This window comes from Cystoisospora suis (assembly GCF_002600585.1).
Source record: "Cystoisospora suis strain Wien I chromosome Unknown contig_7378, whole genome shotgun sequence".
NCBI classification, from domain to species: Eukaryota; Apicomplexa; class Conoidasida; order Eucoccidiorida; family Sarcocystidae; genus Cystoisospora; species Cystoisospora suis.
In genome coordinates, this window is record NW_027160163.1 from 2,061 (window position 1) to 13,514 (window position 11,454).

The 11,454-nt window shown below is 50.4% G+C and overlaps 5 protein-coding genes across 5 annotated transcripts in view; 3 read left to right on the forward strand and 2 right to left on the reverse strand.

Moving 5' to 3' along the window:
• CSUI_010416 (zinc c2h2 type domain-containing protein) overlaps nucleotides 1-1,481 on the forward strand; it is a 3,506-nt gene extending 2,025 nt beyond the window's left edge. The window contains exon 2 of the mRNA XM_068070520.1: nucleotides 40-1,481. Within this exon, the coding sequence (XP_067917500.1) occupies nucleotides 40-461 (422 nt within the window). The 3' untranslated portion in view covers nucleotides 462-1,481. The remainder of the gene's footprint in view (nucleotides 1-39) is intronic.
• Nucleotides 1,482-2,840: 1,359 nt separating this feature from the next.
• On the reverse strand, nucleotides 2,841-6,003 carry CSUI_010417 (uncharacterized protein). The gene has a single exon (XM_068070521.1). The coding sequence runs from the start codon at nucleotides 4,630-4,632 to the stop codon at nucleotides 3,535-3,537; it is 1,098 nt and encodes a 365-aa protein (XP_067917501.1). The 5' UTR covers nucleotides 4,633-6,003; the 3' UTR covers nucleotides 2,841-3,534.
• Nucleotides 6,004-6,065: 62 nt separating this feature from the next.
• Nucleotides 6,066-7,216, reverse strand: CSUI_010418 (uncharacterized protein). The gene has a single exon (XM_068070522.1). The coding sequence runs from the start codon at nucleotides 6,390-6,392 to the stop codon at nucleotides 6,192-6,194; it is 201 nt and encodes a 66-aa protein (XP_067917502.1). The 5' UTR covers nucleotides 6,393-7,216; the 3' UTR covers nucleotides 6,066-6,191.
• Nucleotides 7,217-7,345: 129 nt separating this feature from the next.
• CSUI_010419 (uncharacterized protein) lies at nucleotides 7,346-10,319 on the forward strand. The gene is made up of 2 exons (XM_068070523.1): nucleotides 7,346-8,245; nucleotides 10,281-10,319. The coding sequence occupies exon 1, from the start codon at nucleotides 7,503-7,505 to the stop codon at nucleotides 7,788-7,790; it is 288 nt and encodes a 95-aa protein (XP_067917503.1). The 5' UTR covers nucleotides 7,346-7,502; the 3' UTR covers nucleotides 7,791-8,245; nucleotides 10,281-10,319.
• Nucleotides 10,320-11,075: 756 nt separating this feature from the next.
• Nucleotides 11,076-11,454, forward strand: part of CSUI_010420 (uncharacterized protein) — a gene marked incomplete at both ends in the record, with an annotated part of 928 nt that continues 549 nt past the window's right edge. Inside the window, one exon of the mRNA XM_068070524.1 lies at nucleotides 11,076-11,454. This exon is cut by the window's right edge and continues 549 nt beyond it. Within this exon, the coding sequence (XP_067917504.1) occupies nucleotides 11,076-11,454 (379 nt within the window).

The window sequence follows — 11,454 nt, forward strand, 5'->3', positions numbered from 1 at the left end:
TAGAAGAAGAGAAAGGGTATGAGTGTGTGATTTGCTCAGCTGTCTTTGCACGTGATTCGAGTCTAAAACATCATTTGAGAACCGTACATGGAGGCGGGGACAAGCCGTTTGCATGTCCTCTCTGTAAGAAAACTTTTCGCTATAATCGTGGGAACCTGGAGCAGCATATTCAAGCGGTACATAAAGGTATTAAGCCCTTTGAATGTAAGATCTGTAAGAAGACCTTCAGTCAAAAGGGAAACCTTGGACAACACATCCGAGCGGTGCATGCAGGTAAAAAGCCGTTCCAGTGTCCTGAGTGTCTACGAGCCTTCAGTCGTAAGAGCCATCTCACCCGACATATTGAATCTCTTGGGCATAGGAAACTTAACATGTCTCCGTCTCCTCTTCCCTCATCTTCCTTCTCTGCTTCTTATGGTAATGAGAACAACTCAGAGCAACCAGTCAATACGTCGCGGTGAAGGCGTACTACAAATGAAAAACACCGCAACTTCATCAAGAAGAACCGTAGAGAAAAAAAACTCCCACTTACAGCGTATATTAGTTAGTGTTTCGACAAGGGGCCCTGGCTAGGAGTTGCAAGGAAGAGAGGTGAGGGCCATAGGAGACCGAGATGATGAGAGAGAGTAACGAGGGAAAGCGAATCTGTTTTGATCATGCGATCTTAATCAGATCTTCACGATAGCTGTAAAACAGCGATCCTGAAGATTTGAGAGAGAATGTTTGTTGTCTGTTATTCCCAGCATCCAGCTTCTTCCATGTGGATTTTTTTTGAGCCATTCACACGAAGATCTTTTTGTACCCGTCCACCTCTGTTGTTGTAAGGGGGGGGAAGGTGGAGGATTTGACGCGGACAAGGCCAACGTCGTTGGTGTTTCCGTTGAGGCTAAGAGATCTCTTGGAGATCGTTTATCGAGTTCCCATCAAGTTTTTATAGTCGAGTTGCCTCTCTTGTCAGCGCTATGCCGTCCGTGAGTTGCGAGAACCAAGTTCAGAGACGGAAAGTTTGCAGAAGGGATACCTTTGTTTCGCCTTCAGTCAGCCAGCTACCTTCGTGCTACTCCTGTAGCCTTACCTGGGGCCAAATCTTGGGTATAGTGAAGAAGGGGATGGATCTTTTTTCTAGACACAAAGTAAGGAAGTGAGGGAGGCGTAGTAATAGTGCACAGCGTACTTGGGTGTAGGGCGGCGATTCTCTTGCTGGGAATGAGGAGAGGGGGGATCCGAAGAGCTAGGGCCCGCTACCTTATTCCCACAAGCAAAACAGCAGCCCTCTTCGATTGTCCCCATCCATCCCCGGTGATGTTGTTGGTCGGCGAAGGAGGGAAATGACTTGTTTTGGGGGACTCTTCTTCTGATTACATAACAAAAGTTTTTTGTTTGTCGTCCGTGATTTTCACTCATGCTCCTAGCGCGCTACGTTCATAAGACTTGTCGGGGAGAAACTCAACTCCTCCGCGCGACTTCGCCAAAGTTCGAGGACTTCCGGTGTTCGTGGTACCCCGGATATGTTAGCATGGCGACTTCTGGGACCGAACGGTATCATACAACACATATTCATTTGCGTAAAAACGAGAAAAACTTGCCAGGGCAGGGGCTAGTGCGCATACCTAGCTCGAAGCAGGTCGGCATGCAGTGCCGAGACGGCTTTTTTCACACAGATCGTTCAAGCCGCGGAATTTCAAACCATGCTACTAACTGAGTATTCGGCGAAGCAATAAGAATCGCGCTAATAGATTAGTATCGGAAGGCGGTCCTTTGTAAACTCCCGCCGATCAGTCCATTTGCCGTCGCACGCTTGACACAGAGACGGGCCGGCCCCCTACTGCATAGCTTCAGTTCACACTGTCTCACACATCGATGTTATCTGAGTTTGCTTTTAAACGGGTTCATGCACTGTTGTGCCGGGTACGCGGGATCTCTGTCGCCGGCTGGGACGCAGTAGTGAGCTGCACCCTCCCTGTCTAAGTTCTTGCTGGAGTGAGTACTCCTATTGTCAAATGGAGAAAGTCAGAGTAGCTGCAAATATAGGGGCGCAAAGAGAACTGGCCCGCCCTCCAAACCAAAAGTCCAGTTTGAAGACAGGAAGCAACCACCTCGAATCCGTAGAGTGACAGGGGTGCACCACCGTCCAGAAAGCAGTGTGTGTTCACCTAATAAGCGCGAGGCAGGCGGGTTGTTATCAGCTTGTGGTTCTTTAGGACTACCGGTGAAAAGGTATAAGAGAGGTCGAGTCGCGAGAGCATCCAAAACAGAACCCACGGCCTCCGGACACTTGTCGGTCGAACAAGTCATCAGCCACTCCTCGAGCTCACGGCCGTCTTCTGTCCTTTGTCGCCGGCCATTCTGCTTATTTCTGAGGAACGTGAGGACATTCCATGGAAATAGCACAATGAAGCCGGCGATTTCCTCGATCCGACGTGCGTCCTAATGCCGCTGACGCCTTTCGATGCGCAATGCGCTCCCAGTGGACCTCCCGCACGCCTTCACACCGGAAACCCCAAAGAGCGGCGAGCTGTCAGCAACGTAGCCATCCCCCGCGTGTCTGTGTAAATGTGTTAGTGCGATTATATCATGGACTATGGTGTAGCCGGCTCTTCACCCAGTCTGGGATGAAAGCTCAGTTCGAATGTACCACTACTTTCCCGCATGCGGAGTGTTGTCAATCATACTTGCACTGTTGAAAAAACCGCTGCATTGTCCACTGCTACAGCAGTCGGAGGTACACTTGCTTGTAAACTATACGAAACGCAACAGTGCAGCGGTCGGCTCTTTGATTGCATATCCTTCGGATGCTGATGGGTGTCCTTACGTGACCACCAGTGCCGCCGTGTTTCACTCTCGGTCCTTCAAGCGATGGAAAGCAGTTCAATGAGTCGGTCATTGCATTACAAAAAGGCTGCCAAGCAGCTAACGAGGACAAGCAAAATATAGTGACGAGTCGTAGGACACGGTCGAGAACTTTGCGTTGACAAACGTGGGCGAGCCACTACTCTTCACATGCACGATGACATCCACCAAACGCACGAAACTCTTTCTGTGTTACTGGGTAATGTACCTCCCTTCTATCCCTATTTTCTGAAAAGTGACGTGGTACCGTTTTCCAGTGCTCCATGCACGACGCGCGGCTCTCAGGTCGACAGATATGGTTCTCCGTATTTCTCGGGAAATACAGCCCGAGAAAAACCTCATCTTCCGAACGAAGGTGGGCAGACTCTCAGCGAACCGAGACCCTGTGAGACAGCCGGCCCAAGCGTACTGGTTGCGACCGGAAGACACATGGGTTGAAGAGGCCCTGCGGAACGACAAAGGGGCAGGGCATTATCGTCGTACCCGTGTGGTTGCATCTTCTTCCCTGCAGACTTCGGACCTGCACCGAGATACGAAAGAGCCGTTTAGATTACGAGCTGTGGGGGCTCTCCAGCCCGTCAGTGTCAGTGTAAGTAGCGGGGTCAAATAAACACTGATCGGCCTGTGTGCAGCCTGGTAGCTAACCGGGGTGCCCGCTATCTCCGATCCGTTGTTGGAGCCTGGTCACATACCTAAGTTCTCTAAATCGATATAGTGAGTCATGTCGCTCAAAAAAAGGAGATCCTCATCTCCAAGACTTCCTCCCCCTAGCTTGGCGAGCTCGGCGGTTGCTTCGTCCTCTTCAAGAGGCTGTCCCGAGAAAACACCACTTTCCTCGTCCTGTTCAGTCTCTTTGCTTTCTTCCCTTTTGCCGCTGCTGGGCAGTCTCTCTCTCAGAGTCGAATTCTCGTGGACTCCCTTGAAAAGCCGGAGAAACCATGATCGCCGTGACGATGCGGCGTTTCTGGAACTGCAGGAAGTACTTCCAGTTGCTTCACCTTCCGCATCTTTGAATGATTCCTTAGTGGCCGCAGGGGAACAATCTTTAGGTAATGTACTCGCTGAGAAGGAAACTCGGAACCGGTCTATACTTCCCGGCGATGATCCCAGTCGGGGTAAGGTGGCCCGCCTCTTCTCACTACCTGCTTCTAGATCCCAGCGAACCCTCCTCTTTCCTGCTTCTAGTGTGCTGGCTCTCTGTCGTCTAGATAAGCGTTGTGCGAAATCCTCTGTTTCTTCCGTTTGCCTTGGTATTCCGTTTACGTTTTTCGCTTCCTCGAGGGGGTTGACCGGTTCTGACAGGAGATTGCGATCTTCACAGTCTGTTTCCGTCCGTTGCACATCTTCAGGGATTTGGCCCAGCGTTGAGAAACATGGTGAAGCCCTATACCTTTCAGCGCCAAGAAGACCAGCAGAACGTTTTGCCTGCAGACTGATGACGCGTTTATCTAGCGAGGCTTGCCTAGGACGCCCGAGGTTCGGTGCTCCAGAAGCGCAGCATTTGCCGTGGGCAGGACAACAGCAATGAGTACAGGTTGGGCACTGCCGGCACCAGACGGATGCGGGCGAACGAGAGGGAAATCCTGCTGGCAAGGCAGGGCTGGTGCAAGGGCCTCGGCGAAAACCCTGTTGAGGTGAGGTCAATGAAACGGGAGAGAGATCTCTGACTGCCGTTGTGACTCCACCTAGACTCGAAGGTGAGGTCTGATCTCTTTTGATTCGGCGCCTACGGACGCCACGTCGGCACCGAGAAAAAAAAGGCAAGCAGCTCAGATGTACCATCCTTCACATTAGTCAAACGAGCAGTGGTAGGCATTCAGGGATGCACGCGTGGGAGTGCAAGCAATAGAACTGTTGCAGCAACTGACGTCCCAAAAGCTCGAACAAGGGTTCCGTTTGTGGCCGATGATGGGCAAAGACTGACTTAGGAGGTGGAGGCTCCCGCAGTTACTGAGACAAAAAGGATTTTAGTTGCAAGTCTCGGACGCATTCAAAGAGAAGCCACAACAAGGAAAGACGCACACGCGGCGAGGTCCGCCCGCCTACACCAGGCCGGCTGATATGGGGAACATTTGAGTGCTCTCTTCCCTGCTGTAGTGTGGAAAATGGTTAGAGTCACTTCCGCATTCGCCATGGTCCAAGAAATGCTAGTCTGTAGGCATCACCGCTGCTGGCATACCTCGGAAAACTCAACGTAAAGGCGTTGCCTCTCGCATCACTGTCTTAGGATGAACTCCGGAACTGCAGTGTCGGCTGTTAGGACCCTCTAGCTCGGGGTCATGCCTGGATGTCGCCCCGTCTCACACGACATCACGTGGAAAAACTCCATGATTTCAGGAAGGAACCAGCCCTCAGCAGCGCCGTTCTGCTACTGACAGGACACAGTACTCTTCTCCGACTCAAGTCGACCACGAGGCCTCCTCTGTGTGAAAATCGACAGTAAGCTTCCAGAGGAGAGACAGAGTAGGCAAAACACAGGAAGAACTACTCGGCCACCGCTGGAAAGTGCTCTTACGCATACTCTGTTGTATGGCTTAGAGTCTGGAACATCGTGATACTTGCCCGCGCATGCAAGGAGACTTGAGTTTTTGAACCGAACATACTGACGAAAGAAGGCGCAGAGCAGAAAAGTGCGCTTCAGCCCAGTGGCGGGCTTAGCAGTTGGAAGTATCTCTCAGGGCAGCTGGTATACACGGATGCGAACAACGAGGGCCAGGCGGCGTACATCTCGGGGATGTATCAACTCCGTTCCTGGGACCCCCCCCCTCTTCATTGCTTTTGTCGTGGAAATGGCGACTTGGGTCACAAGAAGGTCTCGGCATTGGACGAAGCAACCGCATTTGAGTTCCCAGCACGGCCGATCCTCAAGCCATTGCTGTGTTGTCAAGGTTTCTCTTGAACGCACCGGGTGTGGTTTCCCGAGACGAAGAATGCGGGAGCGCCTTACGATCTTCAGCGTTCCCCAGCCCCTCCACACATGTCCTTCCACTTATCAAGGCTTGAAGCTGTACCGGTAGGTAGGTCTACCTACTGACCGGTACATGACGTCCGGGTCACACTCATCAGCTGAAAACAAGCAATCTGCACCGTACCAGCTTCATGACGCCCCGGTCTGCCACATGGACTGGACACTGGCTCACCAATGTACGCGGCCGTCCCTCCCCCGAGACCAGGGACGTGCTCGTCTACCAAGACTCTTCACTCGAAGCGAGGCAGCCCCCATTGCTAAGAAGATGTGACTTGTGCTCGCCTGATCCTGGAAGACGTGTCTCGGAAAAGACCCGAGCGCGTTGCAAAACGTGTTCTCTCTTCCTTGGTTTCTTCATGACGACGGAGAAACCTCATGAGTACGCCATTTCCAGTCGTGTGTGTCTGTGCTCTATTCGGGACCGACACCCATAGCCTGTGGGAGTCCGCTGGCTCCCAACTGGGTATCGCCACTCTAGTGAGACGGCATCGCCTTCACGCACTTCTGCCGTACGTCTATCATCGCGCTGATCAAGGCCACAACGAATTTCTTTCACCCGCAGTATACCAACCATTTGATGTCAGTCTGAGAACAGCTGGGTGCAAGCATCCTGCTTCCGGGCTTCATGCCCACCTGTGGGTTGGCACACGCACCCTACCGCCCCCACGGCCCACAGTACAGACTGTCCTCTTTTCTAACGTGTGGCCTCTTTCTGGTGAATCCGTCAAGCAGCACGGGTAACTTTCAGGCCAGCGAGAGGAGAGGGCCAGCTGGGCAAGAGCGCTGTCACCGGCCCTCCCCTCCCCAAAACGGAAGGGCGCCTCTCGCCACCGACGGAAAAATCTATCTCAGTTGGCAGTAGAGTAGAATCAGTTTCGACCAGCCGCGGCCACACCCTGTTAAGCAATATACTCACGTGTTCTCACAAACCGTCTCCTAGCCTGTCTTGACGTGGACCGGTAGGCTGCCCAGAAGGACTACTCGCCGGCTGAACTTCAGTCACACGCCAGAGGCAACGAGTCATGCACTGCCATCATCTCAGAGCAAACATACTCTTTTTGCACCGACATGAAAATGTGGCACCGATTCTTCGGCGCCCTAGCTGAAGTTGCTACAGTGAAATGCGGGCACGGGAGGTGAGGTGTGTCCGGTGCCTCGTGTCACTCTCCGGACGTTGTTTGATTGGCTTCCGAGGGGTCTACAGAATTCAAGGGGTTCCGAAACTGTGGGGACTTTGTCACTTTCCCGGAGTCAACGCACAGGAGCTCTCCTTCATCTTCGTTTTATTGCACTTGATCCGGTGCTCCCGTATGATCACCGAGACCATACATGTGGCCAGTGGGCATGGCATTAAAGAAAAGGCGGAGAAGGGGGGTAAGACGCCCTTGCACTTGCGACACAGTAGGAAGGACGGGGGACCCTCACCACACACAATCCACAGCAGCTACTGGGCTGGATGTGTGGTTGGTTGGTTCTTCCAAGTGCAACCGACCTCGGAACCCCCCCCAGAAGAAAACTTTCCCCCATCCCCTTTTTTCTCCGTATAAAAGCCGGGGCCGTCACGTACTATGAATTATACTGGAGAGCCACGATTTGTAATAGTACAGGAGGAGGCTTCCTCGGAGAGGCTTTCGGTGTTCTCTTCTCTTTGAGGACTTCTTCCCTACTTTCTTCGATCCTGACGATGCTGTGCGATCTACGCACGCACGCCCTTTTTTTCCTTATAATTAATGACACGGTTTTTTCTGTCCTTTTCCCTCATCAGCTTTGCCACCTAGGGGTCTCTTCTTGGCCGCATCCCGGTGTTATCCCAGTAATCGTGGTCTTTCTCTTTTCGTGGGCATCATGTGCTCACGTAGTTTTCTCCCTCTGTTGTTGGGCTGCCTTATCGTCTTCGGTTTTCCTTGGTCTTCGTTTCTCGCAAGGATGCTTTCATCTTTTTTTTTCTTTGCCTTTGCACAGGAGTGAGTAACCCAAAAATTTCTCCGTCTCCGTTTCATTGTTACTCCTAGGAATACCACGACGACTGGTACTATCACTACAGTTGCTGCCGTTGCCCGCGCCATAGGGTGGCTGAACATTCTCATCTCTCGCAGGAAGGTTCTCATCAGGGGCGCTGAACAGCCTCCCTCTAGGCAGTTCGTGTGGCACTTGGATTTGTCCGGAATTTCCATCCGTTTGGTTCCGCTTTGATAGGATTTGCTCCCTGTCTCGCTGCTCCTATCTTTGCTTCACCTTTGTCTGGCAGGGGTTTCTCTCTCGTCTTTAATCGTATCTCCTTCACGTTCACCTGCTGTCCAGTCCCCCGCCATTCCTTCTTGCTCGACAGTCTCTTTTCGCGCCGACAACAGGCTGACAGCACGAGTCTGCTATGCGCATTTCAAAGGCGCTGCCTGAGCTTCATGTTGAGTTGTTCTCTCTTCCCTGGTAAGCACGAAGCTTTTCACTTCACTTGTCTCTGAGTTTTTTCTCCTGTTTCCCCTGAACTCGCAAGACGGGCTCCTCTCTCTTAGGGAACAGAAGTGCAGGAAGGATTCTTCCCCGAGTTTTTACATTGGTTTAGCGGCTTGCTTCTTTCTTCCTTTTCATTTGGTACTCCGGGCCGTCCTCCCTATTTCGGCCTCTCCCGTCCGTCTCTTTAGTTTTGTCTGTCCAGCCTTTACTATAGCTTCCCCTTTTCACTGCTGTCCTTGTTTTGAACAAATTTATGCCTGCTCCAGCTGTACAGCTGTTTTCTCGTTCTTGGCGCAATAGCCGCCTTTGGGTGAGACAGGAAATCTAACAGCAGAGGGCAAACTGTTCACATTGTATGTACACCCCGTATTTTCCTTGACCAAAGGTGGAGTCTTTCACCATTCTGTTTTTAAGGATTTTTGATGGGGTTGTCGTCTCCTCTTCTTCTGTCGATCTCACCTGTACCTCCTTGGTTTTTCGGTCAATTTTCATACCTCTGTCTTCCTTTCTCTCTTGTATCTTGTATCCTTCTTCTTTCAATCTCCATATATGATATAAAAGCTGCGTGGTATGTATATCTTCTTCCGAGACTCCAGAGAGATATATCTCACGTTCTGTCCTATCACGCCTCGGTCCGGTAGCCTTTCTTTTCGTTTCACTTCTTCTCACTCAAATGTGAAGAGAACTCGTCTAACCACGTAGAAAGATGTGGGAGAGAGAGGGGAGAAGAAGAACAGAGGAGCAGAGAGAGAGAGAGAGAAGCGGACTTTCTTTTTCGAAAGACTCCTCCACAGGCGGGGGAGAGTTCTTCTTAGGACGTCGGGCGTACAGTTCGCGGATTACTTACAGTCGTCTTATGCGACAACCCGCGCAGCTTCGCTGACTTTCTTCCGGCATATGGAGCACTTAGCTGTATCTTTCCGGTCTCTTAATCTCTTGCTTTTCACCTCAGCGGCACGCTTCTTCCAGACAGATTCAGCTACGATCTCTTTCCTCCCTTCTTACTTGTCAAGAAGACTTGCCCTCGTAAACAGTCTTATTCTTTCTTTTCACTGAGCTCTTCGTAAGCAGCCCGGGAGTGGTGGCGCTGCTTCTATTGCTGTTACCCGTCGATGTGTGAATAGCACGGGCAGTTTTTTTCTTCATTCTCTCCTCCTCTCTCCTGATTTAAGAAGAAGAAAGAGAGACTTCATGAATGTGTTTTCTTTCTCAGATCAAGGAGAGACATTGCCTCTTCCTTGAGTTTCATTGCAAACATCTCTCGTTTTTCACGTGTCTTTCTTTCACCTTCCTCGACGTCTTTCCTTTCAAATAGCGATGGTCGGAAGGAAAGAAAGAAAACGCTCGTTCCTTTGCTGTTCTGGAGTTTCTTCTTTTCTGTATTTTCTTGTCTCTTCCGGAGTTCGGTCTATCCGTGACTTGTCGACTTGTCTTATGCTTCTTTCTTTTCTTTCGTCCTTTCTTTCTTTCCTTGTTTCCTTTTCTTTGCTGTCCAGATCGCTGCCTTACCCACTTCTTTGCAGTGTATCGACACACGATCGGCTTTGCTCCTGTATTTCTCGATTCTGCTTTACTCAGTCCGTTTTGCTGATAGTTTTTGTTTCTTTGGCAGATGAAAAGCCACCATTCGTTCCTTTTCTTTCATCTGCACCTTCATTCTCACGTGTACATACATGACTAGCCTGGTGTCTTCTTTCTTTCTTTCTGAGTGAAACAAGAAGAGGAAAAGAAAAAGAAGAAAGCATGAGGATATGTTTGTACTTCTTTGATTTCTCTTTTCGAGGTAGGTCGTCGTCTCCTCCTGTATGTACATTCTCTCTACCTATTCTTCCTTGTTCCCCTCTTTCTCTCTTTATCCATCTCGCTCCATCTACCTGGCTGTGTGTATCTTCGTCGTCTTTTCCGAAGGACCTCGTGTCTTCGTCTTCACCTCTTCTCGAACTCTTTCGTTTTGCATTTCTTCTGTCATCTCGTGGTCTCCGTGATTCTTCTCTTTTCTTTTGTTCAGGTGTATAGTCAGCAGGAGGATTCATATTACGAAGCTCCCCTTCTTTCATCCGCCGCTTCTTTCTCTGCCACCGACCGTCTCTCACGGGTGGTGTCGACAAAAGATCAAGTGAGAGAGAAGCGGTTCTCGTGTTCTCTCTTGGTTGTTCTCTTTCTCTTCTCTTTCCTCTTCTTCTTCTTCTAATCTCTTCAAGGAGAGATCAGGGGCATCTCACCATTGAATCTGGGAAGTGGAATACAGGAGTGAAGGAGTTACAAGAAGGCTGATTTTTTCCGGTCCTCTCTCAGTCGTTCAGCAATCGATCTCTTGGAAGGGAGAGAAAGAAAGAAAGGAGAGAGAAGAAAGAAGTGTATGTGTATGAAGTGTTTTTGCTGCGTGTTGTATAGTTGGTGAAGGCAACAGATCGAACAAAGGGCGGAAGAACGAGTAGCAGCTGTACGATTCGTCTTCCTTCTCTTTCTTATAGGTTGATTCTCCTCTCTTTGCCTCTTCTTCCTTCTCTTCCTCAGGAGAAGAGCTACCGAGCGTGTCTTCTCTTCTTTTTATATCATTCGTCCTTTCTCTCCTTGGTTGATCGTCCACCTGGTGCTTTTCACTGAGGGGCGCGAGGTGTATGTACAGGGAGATTGAGAGGAGGATAAGGATGACGGTGGTGATGATGAGCTAGGAGAGGAGGTTGTGTTTCATGACTTGATCTTGTGTGGACGTTGGCGGTGTATCTTCTATTGTAATCTATCTCCATCATCTTTAGTATGTGAAACACCTTTCTTTCTCTTTCCGTTCGTCGTGAACAAGATGACGCGAGGTGATACGTGGGAGGAGGAGATGATGTTGGTGAACAAGGAACATGAAGGTGCGATAGAGGGAGAAGAAGGAGAAGCGGAAAGCAGTAGTAGTAAGAATGATAGAAGAAGAGGCAGTCATGACGGTGACGATTATGAGGACGATGAAAGCTTCATATCTTCTATGAGGGGAGGCGATGAGAAAGAGAAGGAATCGAACAACCATCTGTCGACGTCATCGGCTTTACCTCATCACTCAGAAGAAGAAGAAGAGACAGCAACAGCAGCATGGAAGAGGGGAGGAGGAGATCATGAGCGAGACGATGAAATGAAAGCAGAGGAGAGAGAGGTCAATTCAGCGGATGATACGGACACCCCTGAACCACCATATT